Source organism: Eretmochelys imbricata, chromosome 16 (genome assembly GCF_965152235.1).
Source record: "Eretmochelys imbricata isolate rEreImb1 chromosome 16, rEreImb1.hap1, whole genome shotgun sequence".
NCBI lineage: Eukaryota > Metazoa > Chordata > Testudines > Cheloniidae > Eretmochelys > Eretmochelys imbricata.
In genome coordinates, this window is record NC_135587.1 from 22167190 (window position 1) to 22190232 (window position 23043).

Genomic DNA, 23043 nt, shown 5'->3' on the forward strand with positions numbered 1-23043 from the left:
AACTAAACTTACACTGATCATAACCCGGACACCTGGGTTACTCTGTCCGGAATGACCAAGTTGCAGAGAACCTGTGAAATGTCAACTCCTCAGAGTTTGACAAAGCCTGGAACTTGGCCGCCCCTTTTCTCCCGTATGCCTGGCTTGTAGCACTAACTGTTCATAGATGCATTCTGATCGGCTACAAGTATTATCACTGTCTGCTGATGTCATACCCATCTTTTAACTGCCTACGCCATATAGGTCTGACAGCACATGGTTTAGATTCTACGTGGCACGCATGCACCAGCAAATTCGTTAAGGGTGACTAAGAAAGTTTTCACTCTCTTCAATTTTCCCAGTGGAACTGGATCAAGCAGAATTTTATAAAAGCCGCCTCACCCACTGTGGAAAAAATGGTCTGTAAGTCCATCATTAACATGCAGCCTGAAAACAGAAGAATGCATATGAACACTAGAACAGCTCTTAATCCTTTGCAGCAGCAGATGCAAAATGCTTATAAACTTCTGCAGCACTCTATGGCCCCCAATCCTGAGGTGTCTGATTGCCTGACTATTCATCTTCACAGCACTGTGAAGCATTTTACAGATGGGAAACTGAGGCACAGAGACACTAAATAACATGCCCATAGTCATGCAGGAAGTCTGTGGTAGAACTGGAAACTGAATTTGGGAATCCCAAATCCCAGACTACCACCATAACCACTGGGCTGTCCTTCCTCTCCAAGCTCCCTTTGCCAATATCCCTGTAAGGTGGAGAAATACTTTTCAGAGGTGGAAACTGAGCTGCAGAAAGGAATAGCGGCTTGGTCCAAGTTCACTCAGTGAGTCCATTTCAGATCCAGGAAAAGAACCCAGATTTTCTGATTCCCCCTGCAGGGGTTTAGCCACACAACCAAGTCCTCACTCCTGGCATTGCATCTGGGAGGATTAGAAACTTTCACAAGGGAAGAGTCAGTGACAGAACCTGACAGAGAAGAGGTGCATGAAAGTCTGACACCATTAGGAATTAACTCCTATACAAGAGCTTAATTTTACAATGGTAAATTAAAAATATTTTCAAGTGAGATGGAGTTGAGCTGCTAAATTCAGTTCTGGATCATGAACTGGAGGCAAACATGCACCCATATACACCCCTCATGCCCCCCAAATTCAGAGCTGTTTGGATCTGGGCTTTGGGATCAACCCATTGTTTGCTTATATAGGTCTAAAAAGCTCCATAGATACCGTTCTTTGTTCCGGGCAACCGTAACATAAGGCTGATATGTTCAGCACAGCAGTCACATCATACAATACAACATAAAGTGTGGCGCACCTGACCTGCACACAGAAATATCCACCAGTCATACATTTCAGCTCTTCCAATGCTCAGCCCATGCCCTCCCCCACAGCCTGGAGAAAAAGATGGCCTTTGTAGAGTGCTCACAGGTTAACAGATCTGAACTCTGGAGAACCAAGGGGGGAAGCAAGTTCCAAAACAGAACTCTCACAGACAAAACTTCGCCAGCAGCTTGAGCATCGCTGCTGATCTCAGCTGGGGCCATCTGGCCCAAGGAGAGAGGCGATTTCTCAGGTAACCAAGGCCAAATCAATTTTGTAGGTTACACACTATGGGAACCTACTTAAATTCCTGCTATGGAGACCCCACGAAGGAAGCAGGCTACAGCATTCTGTGCTCACTTCAGTTTCTGAGCAGCCTTGCATTGCATAAAATCTAATCTAGAGGTATATGAACATTGCATTGCATGAAATCTAATCTAGAGGTGGAACAAACCTGTGTGACCGTCCCTGCATCAGAGAAGGGCTGCAGGGTTCTTGTCTGACAGATATATTAAAAAAAGCACATTAAAAAGCCATCTTTGTCACAGCCTTGATCCATCACCGTGCTAGACCCAGCTCCAAAATCCCATTCAGGGCTGTGATTCCAACATCCCCATTCCCCAAGCTCAGGAGGGTGGGTTCAGACCAGTCTCCCATTGCCTCAAAGCCGAAAAGATGAGGGCATGGGGGGAAGGGAGGTGAAATGCCAAAGACACGGGAAGAGAGAAATGATTCTACCAGCCAGATGCAGCTCAGTGAACATGACTCAGGAAAGCCAAAGCAAATGTGTATGGTGAACTCTTACCAAACACAGGGTCAGAGCCGGGATACACAACACCTCCTGACTCAGTTTCAATCCTCTGGGGGTTCCAAAGAGTAACTATTGTATGGGTCTCTGTCCCCAAGGTGTCGATCCCAAAGTGTCTTGATACAGTTGGATGTGAACCCTGTAACGTAACAAGATACTTGCTGCTCTAAGTGCCCGTCTCTAGGGAGCTCAGCAGCTGACATAACTGTGTGACACACCTGTTCCCTATCTCCAGCTTTTGTGAGACTCTGTAAGGGGCAGGGGAGGGAGCAGGATTCTACCTGTCAGTTGCTGGTGATCCTGTTTCTCTTTTCTCCACCCAATGCCCTAGGCTGATATTAAAAAAGCCGAAGAGTCCATTTAATATATTGCAAATAGAGTTCAATCTTACAAGACCACATTTGCCGGAGAAAACCTTCTGCTCAAGAAATGATAAAAAAAAGACTAGCTCTGGGGGTTATTACCCAAAAAAGGGAATTTTAATACTGACTGTGACATGGAAGTGTGTTTGACAGCAGGTAGAAAACACACACACACCTACTCAGCAGCTTGGTTGTTAATATAAAAGGGCTTTAATGGACTTTGCAGTCACAGTGAACCTCTCCGCTGGTCTAATTGCATTTGGGAGCTTGCAGAGAAGTACAAGTCATTTGTTAATGCCTGGCTGCCCCCCTGGGGGAGGAGTCACCACTGGCTGTTTAGAAATTACGCTTCCCAAACACTCTGGGATGGTTCTCCCTTCCTCTGAAGTGCTTGATCTTTAAGGGATGTCGAGGTTAGACTGTTGCTATTTTCCTCAGTGGAGTGCTGGGAAGATGCCAGCCAGGAATCTAGCTGTTTTGCTCACGGTGGCAAGTGGCCAAAGCAAAGCTCCATTTATTTGTTATTTTTTGTTTGAAAAGAAAAAACAAGCAAATTTTCACTTAGAATTTAGCTTTTGTTAGAAAAGGGGGTTTAAACAATGGCTCCGAGTCCTTGGGTTCAATTCACAGCTACTTCTGCTCAGCCCTTTGTCCTTTTCAAGCTAATAAACTGAGCTCTCTCCAGTGTTCCATGGAGAGAGAAGGGAGGGTATTTCAGAAGGGGCCTTAAACACTAGCTATTCTGCATGCACATTTTTGATCTCTTAAGATTGCCTCAGGGCAACTGGCCAAAAATTCCCCTCTTTCCCAGCTGCATGCACAGGGTAGGATTCTGTTGCAAAATTGCTTTTTTGTATTAAAAAAAAAATCCATGTATCTGGTATGTCAGGGAAATCAGCAGCACATGAAATGGGAAGGTACATCCAAGTGCAAGTATTTTTATGTCCTACAGCCTGCCAGCAGCTGCCTACCAAACACAGCCACCTTAAGCCTGCCCCAATGCAGTTAGGTATTTAAAGCATGAACTAGGTCGGATTCTTCCTGTGGCTTCTCAGTGTTCTTTCCTGTCATATGTTCCCTTCTGTGAAGTCCTCCCTGCACCATTAACTCCACTCAATACAGGAATGAATGGCTGCAGCTGAATCTGTTTAAAGTTCCCCATTTTGGTTCCCACATTCAATAGCCAAGCTCCACAAAACCCTGTTTCTAGGAACAGTTAAAGTCATGTGTCCTAGACAGAGCCAGATTCTGCACTCTGTTCCACCCTGCTGGGCTCAGGGAGGTTGCCCAGGCTGGAATACAATCAGCCCACATCAGCCCTTTGAGACGTAGAAATAACCCCAATGGCTCTCCTATGTACTAGGGCATGAACTGAGCCAATCCTTCGATGTCCCAACGAAAAGTGCTCCGAGTTCTGTACACCCGGGAAAATACAGGTCTCCCGCTTCTTCACTTTTAGATGTTCAAATATCAAACACCTGAAGAATGTATTATTTTGAAACAAGTCCACCTCCATTTTTCTGCACTGGATCCCGAGCCACCATGTTGTTATGGCTGAAATCACTGAAATGTGAAATATTCAGAGAAAAATAAAGCCTACGAGTCTAAGCCACGGGCTTCAGTCTCACAGTGAACTAATCTGCACCCCTGGGAACAGTCTGTAATATTTTTGTTTTTAACTTCCACCACCACTTTATTATTTCAGCCCAGACTCCCAGCAACAATTCTCATAGCTCAGCTTAGCGGGACTGCCAGAGATTGTGCAGCGTCTGGCTTTGGAGGAGATGGAATATCTTAAATCAGCCATTCACCACTTCAAAGCAATCTTCCCTCTTTGTTACCTGTAAGCAGCAACAGTGATGCGTAAAACTCCTGATTCAGACTGCCAACTTAGTTATCAGGAAGTGGCACACACAGGAAGGAAGCAAATCAGGGACAGAATTCAGGAAGCCATGGTCAGTACAAGCTCTGAGGGCTAGGCCAGGGTTCAAGAGATCAATCCATTCTTCCCATAGGCTATGAGCAGTTTCCAGCTAATACTTTGCGCTCTACATCTAACCTACAGAATGTCAAAATCATCTCTTAGTTCACTTCAGTGGAACTGCAGCTGAGCCCTTGTTTATATTGAGATTTGAGCCCCTGTGATTGGCATTGGTGCAGGGACCCCATGCCTACCTTAGCGGACTGCAGAAGTGCATGGACCCCATGCCTACCTTAGCGGACTGCAGAAGTGCACCAGCTGCAAGCCCACCGACGAGGCCTACAAGGGGAATTGGGTCCAACATGTTTTCTTGTTGTTACCCCTCCCACTGCCCAGAGGCAGCACTCCCACAGATATCCTCTGGAATGTTGATACATGTGATGGTCTCCTCTAGAACCCCTGCAGTTTCATTAATTCTGCAATGGCTCTTTTCCCCCCGTAATGGGACACTGGATCTCCCCCCCACACACACACATTCCTTCCTTGTGACAGGTTTGCCCCAAAGGGGGGTGTGGAGTTCATATCACACAAGGAAGGAAGGGTTGGATATCTGCTCTTGGCTCCCAGCCCTGGGCCAGGAGTGCTGGGTAGGCAGAGCATTGAGTCCCAGAGCCTGGCAGAGGGAGGATGCCCCTTGTACTTCTCAGTCGGTATCTTTCTGGCTGATTCACAGCAGATGGGCTCCTAAGGGCGTTCCAGCAGTAAGTGCAAGGCCCTTTAAGGACACAATACAGCTGCAACCCAAGAGCCCCACCACCACTGGGAAGAATAAGCTGGCAGGGCATGAACAGCCACAGAGAGTGAAGCTAGCTGCGTTGACAGCTCTGCCAACACAGAATCAGACCTACCCTTCTAGGCATTTAGGTGTACTTCCCACAGGACTATGTATCATGCAGAGCTTGTAAGCACCTTTGATGAAGGGGGCATAAGACAAGCAAACTGGCAGAGGGGAAAAACGATCCTCGTTGCACCACGGAGGGCGTGGAAGAACGGTGCCAAATGAAGTGAGGCTCAGATGGCTACAGCGTGCTGAGACCACAGAAGCATGCCTGCTGTGGTTCTAATCTACCTGCATGCTGCCTATTTGCAACTTCCCAGATATTTGAGACCATGCCTCACCAAGTCAGGTGGCAAAGACCCGCTAGATCACCAGGTGGAGGGCACATGTTCCCCTGAGAGGGAATGTATACAGGGAAGCCAAGACTTGCGCTCGAGCTCAGCCAGAAAGCCAGAGGCTGAGCTCTCCATTCCGGACCCTTGGGAGTGCAGTGTGCACACAGCGAAGTTCTCTATGGTATCCCCCACCCGCTCATGCCACCGGTGAGAGGAGCACACCGATTCCAATGCCTTGCTTCGAGGGTACGTTCCTTTCTCCGTCTGTTCCAACTGGGACCACGTCAGCTAATTCCACAAGTGTTGCTATTTCCCCCCTTGCCCAGTGACATATGGGGAAAGGCTGCTTCTGAAATGGCTAATTCCTCCCAAGCAAATGCCAAACAAGTAAAACCTGACATGGGCAGAAGCTTTCCTACTGTGACTCATTTGCTTTGGAAGGCTGAACTAGAAAAAGCACAAAATTACACACTGGGAAATACAGTACATGATCAAAAGTGAGATAACCCGTTTGTGCTGATGGGGTGAAAGGCTGAAAATAAAGGGAGAATAAAAGGAATACAACACAGAACAAACAGAACAGGAAGTGAGGGACCACATCTGCATCTTTACCATAATCAGGAAACACTATGGAGGAAGAAGCCAGGAACTGAATAATGCAAGTGCAATATAGAACAATATTCTGACCTGTCTAAGAAATGGCTCATAGCTCCATGCACAGAGCAGCTGTGTGCTTACAGAAACAGGCTGCAGCATTTGTATATGCAAGTACTTTGATTATTTTCATGTGTGATCGTACATAAATTATTCCTCAGATGTGGGATCATGCATCTCTGATTCTAGTTCAAAATATGGTGCATAGGGACAAAGCACAATATTGTGTTATCACCGTAAAATAAGCTTCATTTTTATACTGCACAGATAATGTGCAGTGCAAGTTAACAGTTGTGGGTAGCAGCACTGGAGGTCTCAGTGCCGCCTTTCAGATCTGCTTTTCCTAGTCAAAGAGACTATCAAATTTTCAAAAGCAACTGGCTTTCTCCTGATCCTGCTGCCTAATTCACAATTGAACATTAGGGGTTGAGGTGGGTTTTTGACATGTCTACCAAAAGCAATGCACTCCGCCACCCCCAAGAGCCGCTGACTGCACGGATTTGTTCCTTATATTTAAATAAAAATGTGCCACCACCCACACCCCTCTAAACCTCATGCACCACTGCAGCCCTGCAATACCTTTGTCCGACATCACTCCCCAAGGATCCCATCCTCCGAGCTGGTAACAAGGGGCTGACCCCATGGACATCCTCTGTCGTTGCTGGTGGGACAGTTTTTACATGTGAATTGATCTCGGATGGGGAATTCTTCAGCTTGGCTCTTGCCATTCTAAGAGCTTTGGATGCCTCCTACTTCCTCCTCTTTTCCCCCAGATCTCTCTCATACATAGCAATCTTCATACTGCCTGCAGTTCAGAGCTGTCGGCATGTACCACCTCCTTCCTCTAGTCACTCTCCCCACCCGCAGCTGCTCAGTGGAACAATCCTGCCCTGTAGATTTATCTTGGTAGCGAGGGAAATTAAGCAAAAGTCCATGGTCGTGCTGCTGTTATGAATCGCGTGCCATGCAGTAAAACAGCAGAGACGACAAGAGATTCATAATGCAGGAGCCTGTATAATGGTTTCACTTCATAAATAAAAAACATAATTTGTTTAGTGCAGTATATCCTTTGCCTTGGCTGGCTGATTATTAAAATGACGGGATTGGTTTTATGACTGGACCCAAGACAGCAGTGGCTTGTGGGGCAAGGGATCACAGAAATTATTCTCCCTTCCCATAGGTGGGAGATGTTATTTCCCTCTCCCTCCCCCCAGTTTCTTTTTGTAAAATGTCCGAATGTGAATTTAATGCTGGTAAATGACAATCTCAGAGGCTGAGTCCTCACACAGCACAGGCTTCCCCCACATTGCCCTGTTTACACACTTTAATCCGGACTCAAAAGGAGCACCTGTGTGGGTGAAGGGGAAGTCCATTCAACACGGGCCATTAAGTCCTTGGTCTGGCTATTGAGAATGCTACCATTCATTAGCACCCATCGTAGTGGTCATTTTGGTGATGTGCGCACTATCCCCATGAAACTGGACTTTCACCCATCAACCCCACTGCTCCTTGTCCCTTGAGCTACCATCAGTTGCAAACAGCTTTCAGACACTACTGGTTTAGGCTGGATTCAAACCAGTGACTTTTAAAGTAACTGGCTCTTCATCCCACTACCAATGTAACCTGTGTTTCTTTGGTTAAAATACAACTTTGTTAGGCAAGTTCTCCAAGAATGCAGAAAAGTAAATAAATCTTAATTACTAATAAAAATGTCACTCACATTTTAGTTATCATCCAGGAGGTTCCCACTGATATTCCTCACTTCAGGTCAGTTTGCAACACATCAAACAGGGGCAGGAGGGCCTCGTTGCCTTCAGGATTCTGTTAAACAACTCTAGCCAGATTCATGCAGAATTTATATATTCAGGCCAGCCAAGCGTGCAGTGGGAGTTTCAGCACGAAGGACAGCACCAAGGGAGCCTATTGACCATTTATATGCTATTTACTTTAAACAAATATTTAAGATGATATGTGAGAACAAGTCTGAGGCCCTACCATATCCTGTGTGTTGCTGAGCTGCTATCAAGATTCCACAAGCCAAGCAAGGTTAATGCGAGTCAAGTACTTGGATGGAAGACCTCCTAGGAAGACTTAGGTGCTGCATGAAATATCCTTGAGAGATTAGATGGTGGTCTACCTTCCCAGTCGGTGCGGTGCCCCTGTGACATCACCATGCCAGGGCGCATTGTACTACAAGAATTGTAGTAGAACTTTCTGGAGAAGACTTAAAACCAACTTGTGGTCAGTACAGCTTCCACTTCATTTTTCATTCATCCACTGTCTTGGCCAAATTCCCACTCTGGTAATTCCACTGGGGTCACCTAAAATTCCTTTTGCCATTTCAGTGTTATAGCAAGTTATTCTATACTCCCTGCCCTGAAACCATTGTGCCCTGTGCTGTTTCACCGCAAAAAGCTGGACTGGTTGCACTGGCAGTCAAAATTATGCCTCCTCCACAGGAGGGTTGAGCAGCTTAGTCCAGTCATATCTGAAAAGATGAGGAGAGAGCTTGAGAAGGGAGAACACTGCAGAGGCAATCTTTCCTCACTCACCTGGAATGACAGGAGGAACGGGTAGTGCCGGAGAGCTGCAGTGTGGAGCTCTGGTGGGGATTATATTTCTTTTGTCGCTGCAGGAGATTTGCGGGGCTGGTAGAAATATTTCAAAAGAAAGTTGAGCTCCTAAATAATCAAGAGTTTTCACAATAAGGTGTCTGCTTTCCCCAGAAAAGTTTGATGTTGAATCAAAAATCTAAAACCCCAACAAACTGAATCTTGGTGTTTTGACAGAGGGTTTTGGTTTGCTGTTTTTCAATGAAAAGTCAAAAATGTGTTGGAGGGACATTTTCCAGCCAGCTCCAGTTATTGGATGTGATCTGAGAATAATAAAGGGGTGTTGATCTATACGTTACTTTTGAAATACTGACCAGAGCACCCACCACTGTGGATTTGCACCAACCTACAACAGATTCAAATAAAACCATGAGAAAAATGCAGACTAACCCTCCTTCACTTACGTAAGTGAAATATTAAACTTAAGCCCTGATTGTTATTCCTATTATTTTGAGGTGCAGAGAGGCTCTTTACCTAAGATACAAAGGGATGTACATGGCATAGCTGGGACGAGAGCTCGACCCCAGTTCCCTGCTCTGATGATGAGACCACATCCCCATTCCTTAAGGGGACATCACTATTAAGCATATTCTATAAAACATAAAATAGATACAAAAGCAATGCCAATTACTGATGTGCCAGCTCTTAAACAGCCCCATATACACCTTGATTATCCTTACACAGTAATACTTTGGTTCAAGCCTTGCAATTGGTTTCTTACACTCAAACTATTCACTCATTCCTTACATTAATTGATTACATATTCATAAGCATGAACACAATTGGTGATATACAGCTTTAAGCAAGCACCTAACATCAGTGGGACTTTTGCTGCTGTTTGATTTTGACAGGAAAACGTGCAAACTTCAAGAGCAAGGTAACTGGCAAAACAGGAAGCTGTTCAGACTGCTTGAAAGGGCAGATGCTGGGATGCAGGGGCATGGGCTTCCCTTCCTCCCCATGAGCAGGAGCTGCTTCTGCCTGGGGGAGGCCTGGGGTTAGCGTCTAGCTACACTGCAAACCAGGGATTTAATGCTTAATTACTACTTTGCAAGCCCACTACAAACTGCTGATTTCTCATTTCAACATTTGCATTACCCTGAGACCACTGCTGAGTGGCAGGCTGGAGAAAAAGACATGGAATTGTTCATAAAAAGTCATGATGGGTATAACAGTTGCTGAAAATGTGACTGAAAAGAAAGGATTTCTCATTAGATTCAACTGACTCCATGGCAAATGCACCCTTTAATATTTTCTTTTTGTTTAAGTAGTTTCCAATATTGGCTGTCAAAACTCCTTTTGTGCAGCCATTCAACATATTAATAATAAATGTGATCATGCATGTTAGAGCTATTCAATGGAACAAGAGGGCTTTAAAAATTACTGTGATAAATGCATCTGGTATTTATTGAAAGCTGTTAGAATGGAGAAATTCTCTAAAAATCAGCAAGTTCAAAATAAATCTTTTAAAAATATGGAGCTCTAAGTAAGCTATATAGCCCATAGCAAAACTTTAAGCAATAACAAAGAACTTTCCTTTATACACTACATTTTGCTAGAAAACTTTTATGCAACTGAATTCATTAGTATTTAACTTATGGACATTTATTTTGTTCTTATGTGTGCTTCTCCATGGAGGAAGGTTGGGTTCTTTGTCCAAAATAAATAGATATTACAAACACTTAAAGAGATACTCTAATTATGACTCATTAGAATAACTTATCTGAAACTAAAAACTGGCCTCACGCCTCAATTTGAATGTAAACTCAATTGAACAGCTGGAGAATTGGATGGTTTCCCCCACCCGAGCCCCATTGCTATACTAAAATCTTCCCTTGGCTCTGCTCAGAGACACGTGCCTGGCTAGCTAGAAACGTGCTCTGTACAAAGGTCAGTATGGGTGACAACTCTGGTTTGGAAACATCAACAAGAAAATGGAGCCCCGGAAGCCACTTTTCTTTTGCAGCCTTGGGTCAGTGAATGCATCCAAGACACAAGCACAGCTCTGACCAGATCAGAGGCTTAGCCTTGGAAGGAGGGACGAAAAGTAAAATTAAAACATTTATACGCAGTTTAAAATAACTAATTTGGGGTGAAAAAATAATCAGCAAATCTTAAGATTCAGGCTGACCTCCGACAAGTCACCTGAGAAAAACAAACTCCTAATCTGTCGCATAGGACTGCTGGTCTGGGCACTGGGAAGGGGACTGGCAGCTGCCAAGAGCAGTGCAGAGTTCCAGTGAGATTAATTTGGAATGCATTGTGGTTTGTAGCAAGAATCCCCTGCAGCAGTGCAGAAAAATCCAGTCTGGATTTTTACCTACAACAGTCACAGCAGTGAAACATGCTGGCTAACTCAGGACTTCATCCAATGCCCACTGAAGTCACCAAAAAGATTCCCATTGGTTACAATGGGCTTCAGATCAAATCCAACGTCTGCAGATCTCCCTTTATATGATCATTCATATGGAATGAGGCAGACAGACATAGTCATTTGAATAGTCTCATACCATTCCTGCTCTCACATTTTAAGAGTATTATTATGTCTTCACCCACACACAGCAATCTACATTTACAAAAAGTCAGCCCAGAACAGCTAGCTGGTTTCATAACATAGGGTCTACAAAAGAATCCATCACTGTCGACTCATGTTCATACTGTCACTTCCTGAATATGCTACATACACAGCCATTGCAGTCAGTCTTCTTTGCATTGGCATCATATTCATGGAGAAGGTTTTGCCTTGCTTGGCTGCCCAGCTGCAAAACTGCACACTATTTCACTTAACTGCAAGCTCTTCAGCACAGGAAATGCAACTTAACTATGTTTGCAAAGTGCCTCAAATTTAACAGTAACATTCAAATACTTAATCACATCAGAGATTACTAAAAATATTTCAAAAACTGGCCTCAATCTCTCTGTGCTACCCATTGGCTCAAGAATTTTGCAACAAGTACATACCATACTGTACTGGCCATTTATTGACCAGGTATAGTGTCCTGAACTTTCAGAATATATTTTGCAATGAGTTTTTCAAGCTGTTTATGAAAGCCAGTGTGCAGCCCTGCAAAAATAACTACAGACTCTTTATCATTTGTGCTCCAGCTACTTGCTGGCTGGGTTCTTCAAGTAAGTTTGCAAAAAAGGAACCGTGTAAAAGCACATGGTATGGGCAGAGAAGAACAGGCTTGTTGGCTGAACTTGCAGAAAGCTTCCTACTCAGCATGACAGCATTTCTGTGTCTACTTCGCAATAACTTTTGAACGCCACATCTGATCAATTCCAAAATTTCAGGAAATGTTCTAGGCACCAATGGCCAGAACTCCATTCATTTGGGGTTTGTTTGTTTTTTTCTGGGGGGGGGGGGGGACGTGGAGGGGGAAGGGCACAAGATCAGAAAACTGAAAAAGTGGAAAATGGGGGGCATATGGAACAGTCGTTGCTTCAAGCGCCTCTGCAATTGTCTGTATATCAAACACAACTGGTGGATGGCACCACTAACACCCCCGGCACCAATCCCAGTCTGAAATGGCTGTAGGAGCCCTTCCCCCGGCCCCATATCTTGCTATGCAGCGTGGGGGAGGAGCGTCCCGCGGAACCAATCCCAGTCTGAAATGGCTGCAGCAGCCCTTCCCACGGCCCCATGTCTTGCTATGCAGCGTGGGGGAGGAATGTCCCCCGCTGCCAATCCCAGCCATTTCAGACTGGGCGTGGCGCCAGGGGAGCAGAGGGACCGGGCAGGTCCCACCCACCCCCACGCCCGCTGCTTGCTCCTGCCAGCACGGGACTGCAACGCCCAGCTCCGGAGGGCAGCGGCAAGCCCCCAGGCATGCTCGCGGGGAAGGAGACAGGAGGCAGAGCTGATCGGTGCCTCCACGCAGCTCCAGGCCCCTCTGGTTACTCGGCAGCGACAGCCAGGCTGGGCACCCCGCCAGCAGCGTGACTTGGTCCGACCCGTGGGGACCACATGAGCCCTGAGGTTGGCGCTGACATCCTGCCTATGCCAAGACCTCCGGCGCAGGGGCAGCCCTAGCTCTTCCCAGGCAGACACAGCCCAGCTCACGCCATGACTGGCCCGGTGCATACATGAGTACACGAGTAGGAAATTGTTTTATTTCACTAACTACAAATTCTCTGCTTTTTTTTTTTTTTAATTTTAAACGGTCAAAAAAACAAACAAAAAAAATTGCAAAGTGCAAACATGTAAAAGCCACACAAAAAAAAGGGGGGGGGGAGCAAACATTTTTTTTGCTTGGCAAAAAACCCAGAGCCGGCCCTGTTTCTACTAGGGTGGAAAGAAGGTTCTCTGGCAGTAAGAAGCCTGCGAACATTAAGAAACCAAACTTTAGGCTGAGCTACTAGGAAAATCGACATCCAGACAATGGAAATCTTCAGGGAGTGCTTGGACTTCCCAAGATCCTTACTAAATAAATCAAGACTTATCACAGTAGTAATGCAACCATTCTCTGGCTTTCAGCAATCAGGCTAATGACTACCTAGAGATCCACACACTCTCTGGCATCACTGTAACCCCTGACCTTGAGCTGGTTACCAGCAGTATGATAAAATAACTCCAGATGAATTACTCTTCTGTGTAACAACATTTTTCCTCATGGTTACAACAAATGAAGCACAGCAGCAACTGACAGGAAAAGTGATGCACAACGTAGTCAGAAATGTGCAGTTCATCAGCAGCACATTGTAAAAGGTTGAACCTGCTGAAAAGCACAATTTGCAGAGATGCCTAACTATTGCACTTACCTCTCGCTGGAGAATGTGTTATCAATAGGCAACATCCTCAAATGTGCTAAGGACCCACAAAGTCTCCTCAGAATCTGACCCATTTGGCACAAGAATCCTGGATTCATGCAATTATTTTTTTAAACAGCTATAGGGCTCTGTCCTCCAATGGATGCCATGCATAAATGGAAGAACACGCATCAGTGTGCTTCTTAGATTACTGTGGAAATATTTTCTCTCCTTGGAATATATTATTGTTTTTAGGAAAATAGCAGCCTCTGCAACATCCAGAATGGAAGCATACTTCACCCCTGTTTGCTGCACCAGGAGACTGTTCTCTTTCTTGACGCTGGTACGTGTGCCATTTGAGTGGATATGGCAGAGTTACTAGTAGCATCTATTTTCATATACACAAGACACAAAATTATGACAAGCCGGGTCTTTAAGGACATTGCGGTTTGCATTTGGAGAGACAACCTAACAACAGAAAAGTTACTGTTGGTGTCTATTAATGTGAAGCTCCGCCACTGACAGAAATGAGTCAGCGTTCTCCTTGAGAGATCCTTCATTCAGGTGTGATGATTTGTGGGAGGTGGGTGTGTTTTGTGTTTTAAAGTACAAACCTCGGTGTGTTCTCTTGTGTAGTAGAAGGAAAGATCACTAGGAAGTTCTCGGTTACTTGAAATAAAAATAGGTTCTCCCAGACACAGCCTTCGTGCAATTTTCCACCTCCTGCTGGAGCATCAAGAAACTGCAACAAGACAGCACTAACTACATCCTAACCACAGATCTACCACCTTCTGGCCAAACTAAAATCTCCGCCCGTCTCTCTGACATCTCTTTGTGGACATTTAATAGCCAGCACAAGCTCACCGTGGCTAAAACTAGGCGCTATGATACCCCAAATAAATAACAAACAACACTACTACCATTTCTGCAGCATACTATCTCCTTCTGCCGTACCGGGAACATCAGCTAGTCAACTCAATCTGTATCATAATACTCTATAAGTCAGCATTATACCACCTCCTATTGCAGCATCAGGGAACTGCCACAAATTCATATGATTTGCCGCAACGCAGGATGTGTGTGTGGCATGCCACAGAAACAGAGAATTTCCATGGCCTTTGATGTTACTGGAAGTTGCGTGGCTACTCAGCTGAAGCCAGCTGGTGAATGTGACTTTATGAGAGACTTCATTGCTTAGATGCTGGCAATATTTATTGGCAGAGAAATTTAACTTACTGCTGTGAATATCTGATGGGGAAGGAACCGCTCACAAGATTCTGCAGAACATATAGCCTGCAATAAAGAAACTGGCAGTGTGAGAAAGGATTGATATAAATCAATGCAAAAGGAATTTAAAATAAAGCAATGTCGTAAAGTTGCAGGTTGTAAATGTCCCCGCATGCACTGGATGCATGCAGAGCAATTGTTGGGACAGAAGGTTGAAAGCCGTTATTGAAGAGAGAGCTCCCACAGAGCACGAGACATATCCTCTTCATTTCTCCTCACTCTCCTCCCCCCCATTCTTCACTCACACAAGACGTGCCAGACACCAGGATCACAGCTTCGTAAATTCATTGGCCCCGGCTACTTACTCCCCACAGCAGGATGGAGCATTCGGGCATATCTAACTTGGCCAATTTCTCCAGAATTCTGTTGGAGGAAAAATTATGGCTGGTATTTACGGCTGTGAAGAAATTTGCTAATGGGAGCAAGTGGCTGCAGCGAGTAGTTTAATTAGTATCCACACATCATTTAAGATGCAAGTCAATTCTAAGGGAAACGAGTATGCAGGAATAAAAATATTTACCTCATTCTGTATCAGCGTCTTAGCAAGGATTTCATCATACTCTTGCAGCGGAGAGAATCAAACTGCCTCCTGCTCCAAAGGAGTCCCTTAGCAAGTGTACACATGCGTAGCTTAAGAATTGCTTCTGTCCCCTGGCTCTAGCAGGGTGAGCTGTGGAATAAGGTGGGGAATGAGAAAATCTTCTTCGTATACGTGGTAAAGAACAATCCTGCCAAGACTAGGTATGGAGGGGCATGATGTAGGGAGGAGGGAGAAGAGAGAATGCCCAGGATTGACATGGCGTGGAGTCATAGGGGCTGGAACTTGGGGTGCTACCGCACCCCCTGGCTTGAAATAGGGGGAACAACCCAAATACTTGGTTTTCCCCTTCTGCACCCCCCACTACCAAAATTGTTCCAGCACCACTGTGTGGAGTGCTATCAAGCGTACGGACATGAACCTTGGGGTGGTGTCATAACCCACACTTCGCAGCCATGAATGCATTGGGGCAGCTGGCAACATGCCATGCAGAAGAGGAGAAGGCAAAACCAGAGTCACATAGATTTGCCATCATCCCAGTCCTAGGGTGCCACTGAGAGGCGTTACCGGAGCAGACTAGCAAGACAGGAGCTCCAATGCCCCAGGTTATGAGTGTTCACATAACAGCAGCAGGAGGTCACTCAGCAAACAGCCTGACACCCACAGTACAGGGAGTTTTCACAAGGACCTTTCAGCTGCCGTGTGAGCTATGCAAATCTCCCCAAACTGGTAGCAAACAAACATGTATTTGAGTATGACATACAACAAAGTTTGGGGAATTGAGCAGAAGGAGTGAGATAAGAAGCTAAAATCCCCAGACAGAATAGCTAACCAATGATTCTCAACAGGACAAACAGAATCCTGCTACTGCCATGGGTTTCACACAGACACAAAAATCCTCCAGGATAAGTAAGGCAAATGACAAAACTTTATAGCTTTTTATTTTATTTAAAGTGAATTTATGACACCACCGTGGGTTCGGCTCTGGTGGCTAGTTTCAAGCTCAGAGTGAAAGTCACCTCTGCTACTTGCTTCAGATTTAGAGTCTCTAGGAACACAAAGCCCAAGGATAGTGACCACACAGACACAGATTCATAGATACTAAGGTCAGAAGGGACCATTATGATCATCTAGTCTGACCTCCTGCACAATGCAGGCCACAGAATCTCACCCATCCACTCCTGCAAAAAACCTCACCTCTGTCTGAGCTATTGAAGTCCTCAAATTGTGGTTTAAAGACTTCAAGGAGCAGAGAATCCTCCAGCAAGTGACCCATGTCCCATGCTACAGAGGAAGGCGAAAAACCTCCAGGGCCTCTTCCAATCTGCCCTGGGGGAAAATTCCTTCCCGACCCCAAATATGGGGATCAGCTAAACCCTGAGCATATGAGCAAGATTCACCAGCCAGATACTACAGAAAATTCTTTCCTGGGTAACTCAGATCCCACCCCATCTAACATCCCATCACAGGCCATTAGGCCTATTTACCATGAATATTTAAAGATCAATTAATTACCAAAATCATGTTCACATTTACAAGGTCTACTCTGTTTTACAAGTTTTATTAAAGTTACAGTTAAAGTTATGATCACCCAAGCATATAGAAACGCTAATCTTGTGGCATAGGGTCACAATTCTAAAACCCGTAATCTTGTGGCATAAGGTCATTCTTTGGTCACTTAGCTTAAGAAATGCTTGACATAAGTAAGGAGTAGTACGGCTAAGTTAAAATCTTACAAGCCTGAGCCTGTAGGCCTTGCATTTCAGCCATTCTTACTTAGATACATAGTTGGCCTCGGCACTACTGATCAATCTTATTCTTCTATAATCCTACAATTTAACTCTATTTAGCACTCAGTGATTATATAGGATGTAGCAGGCTAGTTAATCATAAATGAACAATAAACTAAAATCACTGGCTATGGCTTTGACCCAGTTTCCTCCCAGCTCCAGGCAAGTTTAGTGCATTGTTTTGGTTTGTTATTTGAAGTACTGCATGTGAACTGCATTTAAATATAAGCTACGCTTTATAGCTTGTATTCACGAGGCATTGCCATGGCCTTTTACGATGCTGTGTTACTACGGCTAGGTCCAAACACCACTGAAGTCTACAGAAACACTTTCATTGACGTCAATGGCCTTTGGGTCAGACCCTTCCTGTGTCCCTGGCAGGCAGTCTTGAGCTGAATCCATGTCTTGGCCGCTTACCTGAATCCCAAATTTGTATCACAGTAGCATCCAGAGTCCCAGTCAGAAATGGGGCCCTTCCATGCTGCGCTCTGTACAAAGATGAACGAAGAGCCAGTCCCCTCTTCGACAAGCTGGGATAGTAATGCATATAATACTACTAGACCACAAGAGTGAAGGAAAGGAAAGACAAGGGTAACTGTACTGGGCTTGTGGGGGGTAAACTAAGGTACAAGGGTGACTGGCATCTGGTGGGTGTTAGCCTGTGGCTCAAGGAAATAGAAAAAGCAATTACACCAGAGGTGTGTTCTGGTTCTTAACACATTGTGCAATGAGCAGAGGCAGAAAGGGAGGCACAGACAATGTGCCCAAGGCAGTTAAGTCACATCGTTAGCCAGCTAAGAGTTCCCGAACAGTTGCATTTTTAAAGGGCTCTTCTCTCTTTAAATTAAAGAATATATATACACTTTAATGGCTGAAAGTGCAGCTTCCCCACAGTGCTCTGCCGATCATCATGCTGGGCTCACGAGCATGCATATTATGCTCTTTGCTGCATTTGTCCCCACAGTTCAGTTCTCCCAGCAAGCTGCCAAGGCTCAGTAAATTTCTTTTGCACAACAGGCCAGTAGAAATTCACTGTAAACCAGAGGGGTCTCTTCCCATTGTGATTTGCCCTCTGAGTATGGGCCTTCTCCCTCACATTTGCCATCTAAAAATTATCACCCCCCACACTAAGGGCTGACTGATTTTACCGGTTGTAATTATGCTCTCAAATAATATCCCACTGTTTCCTCATCAGCGAACATGGGAGATAATTGTTTTTATCCACCTCTGCGGAGCCCTTTAAGATCTATGGGTGGGAAATTCTGTATGAAGTGCAAAGTATTATTATTCAAATGTCATTAAAAACATTTCAGGGGAAAGTACAGAACCTTAGGAGACAGCGATTAACCTGAATGGTTGTTGCTAAAAATATGAACCATATTGGAGACTTGGGTTTCCATTTAGCAGCCTACAATGGTTCTGTTTACTGCACAGTTAAATGCCAGGGCCTATATCTAGGCGCCCTTTGGAAGAACAATCACCTCTAGTGATTTGCACTCTATAGTGATTACCCTCCTGTAGGGACACAGCTGTAAACCATTTGTGGGGGAGAAGCTAGTCATGTCACTTAACGCCCTTCTGAAACACAATCAGATACTGTGGTGATGAGAGTGGTATAAGACGCTAAATAGAACAGAATCGGTAACTTGATGATAATAGTAATCTCCCACTATTCTGAGGCCCTTTGAGATCTTTGGATGAATAGCACCACACAAGTATGAAGGCGTTCAAGACAGACCTATATGCAAGTGGCAACTTAATTGGCTAAATGGCATTCGTTCACTTGCCCTATGTACTTTCCTGCAGCTTATCCTGACAGCACAATTGCAAAGCCCTCAGAGAGCAACTTTAAAGGTTGTAATGGGGTGCTACTTTCTGAAACCTGCTTTCAAGTGCTATAGTGTTCCATTACATTTGGTTGAGTACATCTGATCAGTGGATTTTCAGTTACAGTTTTAAAATGATGTATCAGTGAATAAAGGTTTACATTTCCTGCAGGAATACCACAGAAGAGTCATCTGAGAAGACAGCATCAATACTGAATGAGCGAACCACAATTGAAAGTTATTACAAGAAATGGCAGAAGAATTAGTGACTCGGCCCTTTTGAAAAAGTTTATAGCATCTGTTGCCCATTCTGGCTCTTCCACTTATGAGCTAGGGCAGCAGGAGCTGTCAGGGTCACCCCCAACTAGTTCCACAGAACCACGTGTGGTAAGAGCTTTCCCACAAGGTGCTGAGCATCAGGGAGAGTGAATCAAAGCAGTACCAACAATGGGAGGTGCGGGGAGTTATACAGACAGAGAAAAAAGGGCTGGGTCGGGCTAACACAAGACTTATCTCATGAGCCTCACTGGAGCTCCCTCCAGGCAGAGAGGTCTAGCAAACTAGGCTTGAGTCTGGGAATCAGGAACTCCCAAACTCTGTTTCCAGCTCTGCTGCTAACTCAGCGGATGGCCTTCAGCAAGTCACTTCCCCTCTCCGGGCCTCAGTTTCCCCCAGCCCAGGCACCATTCTTATCTCCCTCATGGGGGTGCTGGAAGCAATAATTCAATGATGTATGTGAAGTGCTTTGAGGCGATAGAGGGGCAGGTGCCCATTGCTGTTTCCAAGGGCTGAAGTATTAACACCAGAATGCTGCATAAAAAGAGGCTACATTTCACCATGATATATGATGTGTTGGCCAAATAACCACTAACATCCGTCTTCCCCTCAGGTGCCAGGGAGTTCCACAGACTGACCTCCAAGGGTGACACCTTGAGATCACTGCGATTAGCACTGCTCTAATGCTGAGGAGTCCCCGTCATGGGCCAGGGCCCCACTGTGTTAGGTGCTGTATAAAGACCTCCCCAGCCTTCATTAGCCCACCACTGTCAACCTGCATAGACAGGAGTATGTGCAAGTTCCCCCAAGCGTCACATGCATTTGGCCAGAAACAAAACACTTCAACCAAGAACAAAATACTGGATCAGAGAAACCTGGAGAGAACCCCAAAGAGGTCGGGAAGACTGAGTCATTTTCCCTAATGCTTTTCAAGCTACATTTATTCAAAAGCATTTGGGAAAAAAATCCCATTCACTGCAACAGCCATTTGATCTTGTATTGGCATTACGCATATCGCAAGTTAGTGCTAATGAAAAATATATGAGCCATTGCAGCCTGGGTTCTGTGCAAAGATTGCCTCTGGATCCAGATCAGTTCTCTTCCGCTCTCCTGAGACTGCAGTTTGTGATGGCTATGCTGCTATTTTACTCACTGAGAGAGAATCCGGGCTCCTCATCCACAGATTCATGTTCAGTGTTCTACAATGTCAGATCTTCCCCGGAACGTCCAGCACTCCCGTTTCCAACCATGGGGAGGAGAGCGGAAAAAAAACCTGTGAGAAACTGACATTCACCCTTTCTCTGCTTGTGCCCCCAGAACATTTCATTGATCGCAGCAGCAGCGCCAGTGGGAATTGATATCAGTAGAATGTTAATGGGCAACACAGCAAGGAGGTATCAGCAGAGAAAGGGTCAATGTCAATTTCTCGCAGATTGTCTCTCTTTCTTCCCCTCCCTCCCCTTAAAAACTGGAGCACTGGAAGGTTTGGGAAAGACCTGACATTTTAGAAAACCTGGAAGAGGTTGCAGGGTTTATTTAGTGATAGCAAAGGGAGCAGGAAATTAAAGGAGGCCTCTGAAGAATTGGGTTGATGCGTAGGGGTAATTACGTAAAGTGAGAAAACGTGTACAGAGTGTGCAGATAAGCAGGAGGGAAGGGTGTGTCTGCCAGTGGCAGAGCTTCTGATTTCAGGTGCATCTTGCTACTTAGTCAGAGTTCTCCACACAGGTATCTTATGCTGTTTCAGGACTTTTGCTTGGCGGGGGAAAGAACATCCCATTTACAAAACATAGGGTTTTCCTAGCAATCCAGTAATACAACTGCGTTTTTTACAACTTCATTCATGTAAACAATATCCTAGCACATTGTACAACATCCAATAAATATCATCATGGAGCTAAAGTAATAAAATAGCAGAGACAGCGCATGCGTAGGCAGTTTCTGCAAGGAAGCAAAGATGTTCTGAGCCAGGATTTGAAAGGAAATGGAGAGTCTATGAGGCGAAGTGACATAGAGAGGCTGTTCTGGGCACAGGAGTTGCAAAGGAGAAGATTCTCACTCTGTCGGTGCTAAGGCTCTGTCACGGGACAGAAGAGGTGAAGTTAGCAGAACAGAGTGAGCAGCGAGGGGTAGGCTGAAGAGGGAATCTACGCTGGCAATCGAAGAGTCCCAAAGGGACAGACAACATGATGGTAAAAACTAGAACATTGTCCACCACTCAGTTTCCACCAGGGCAACCAATGTGCCTCAGTATACACCCAGGGGGATCAAATCTTTTGGCAAAATGACAGTTCAGTCTCCAGATCTAATCAGGCATTTCTGCTGAGGCCACCTATGCAAAAGAGAGCCAGTTAGTGCTTTCTGTGATGTCAAGATCGGTCCTGTTCGAAAACATGCCAAGACCCCCAAACCCATCTTCCCTGGCTCCCTGAACAGTCATTGGAGGGGCCAGGTTGAGCTCTGCAAGCTCACAGCTCATGTGGTTTTATGAATGTACCAAAGACAATCCTCGTCACGGGGTGCTCTGAGAGGCTCCCCAAATGTATTCCTTAGAATGTCTCCCTTCCCATGCATAACTGAGAGCAGGACTGGACCTCATTAAAGGCACTGGTGCTGCAGAAGCTAACAGATGACTGAATTTAGCTATCGCGGGTGTGGTATATGCTCCACTTTCTAAAACAGCTCCCCATCTAGCAGGAAAGTTAGAGAGAAGTCATTATATAATGGAGACACGAGTGCCCTGGGTATTGAATAAATTATGAACACACAACCGTCATCACACCCATTATAAATGCATTTGTGCCTTCTGGAGTCTGGCTCAACAACAATGCACATAAAAGCTGTGAAATAAGTATACAGGGCTTGGACTTGTTTAAAAAAAGTCATTTTGGGGGGAAAAAAATAGACAAGACCCAGCTTATGCGCTAGATAAATATCCACTACAAACTCATGGTGACCCAGCCAATAGCTTCCTACTTTAATAATGCATTTGACATAATGCCACAGAAAACACTCAGATCTCAGGGCTTTGCAGTGAGTCAGCAAAGATCTTCCAACTTTTTCTTAACAAAGCCGCTGACAGATTAAAGTTGCAGGAGGGAAAAAATAAATAAAAGGAATGATATCCAGGCGACTGTCAGAACAGACATCTTGCTGCACAGAGGAAAACAAAGAGCCTCTGGGTAAAGCCTCAGTATACATCTGCAAGGGAAATAAAAAATATATTCTCTGTGCTATCACACAACTAATGCAAAGCAGTCAAACATTGCCAGTTCAGCACAGTTACAGGAGAGCAAATAGAAGTCTCATTAACAAATGAGAAGGATTTAATTATGTGGAGATGGGGACTCCATCAAGATAGATAGGTGAATCTTTGCATGCAGCTTTGTATACAGGTTTTCAGTACCTCTGGCCTAAATGGCGCCATGAAACTGAAGGGCAGAACAGTGATTAACAGGGGAGATAGCTTGATCTCTGGTGAAGGGCAGGATAAAAAAAAAAAAAAAAGCACATTTATAAGGATTAACTATGTTTCATAGAAAGAATTGTCAATATAAAAACAAACCAAAAAGATCCAGGGCTGGATCTTCAAGGTAGGTAAATTGCCAAAGTTCCCCTGAGCTCCATGGAGCTCCTCCAATTTACACCAGTTTAAGATCTGGCTCCAGTGTGTAAGCCACAGGGTGGATAGCACTCAGCCAGCTAAATAAATACAAAGATGCTTTTTC

The 23043-nt window shown here is 45.0% G+C and overlaps 1 protein-coding gene across 4 annotated transcripts in view; it reads right to left on the reverse strand.

Moving 5' to 3' along the window:
- KCNT1 (potassium sodium-activated channel subfamily T member 1) overlaps positions 1–23043 on the reverse strand; it is a 194008-nt gene that overhangs the window by 115063 nt on the left and 55902 nt on the right. The window contains exon 1 of one of the 4 annotated variants that reach the window (XM_077835880.1): positions 6817–6965. The exons of the other annotated variants lie outside the window; for them this stretch is intronic. Within the exon in view, the coding sequence (XP_077692006.1) occupies positions 6817–6965 (149 nt within the window). Of the gene's footprint in view, positions 1–6816; positions 6966–23043 lie in introns of those variants that run through there. 4 annotated transcript variants of the gene reach the window in all.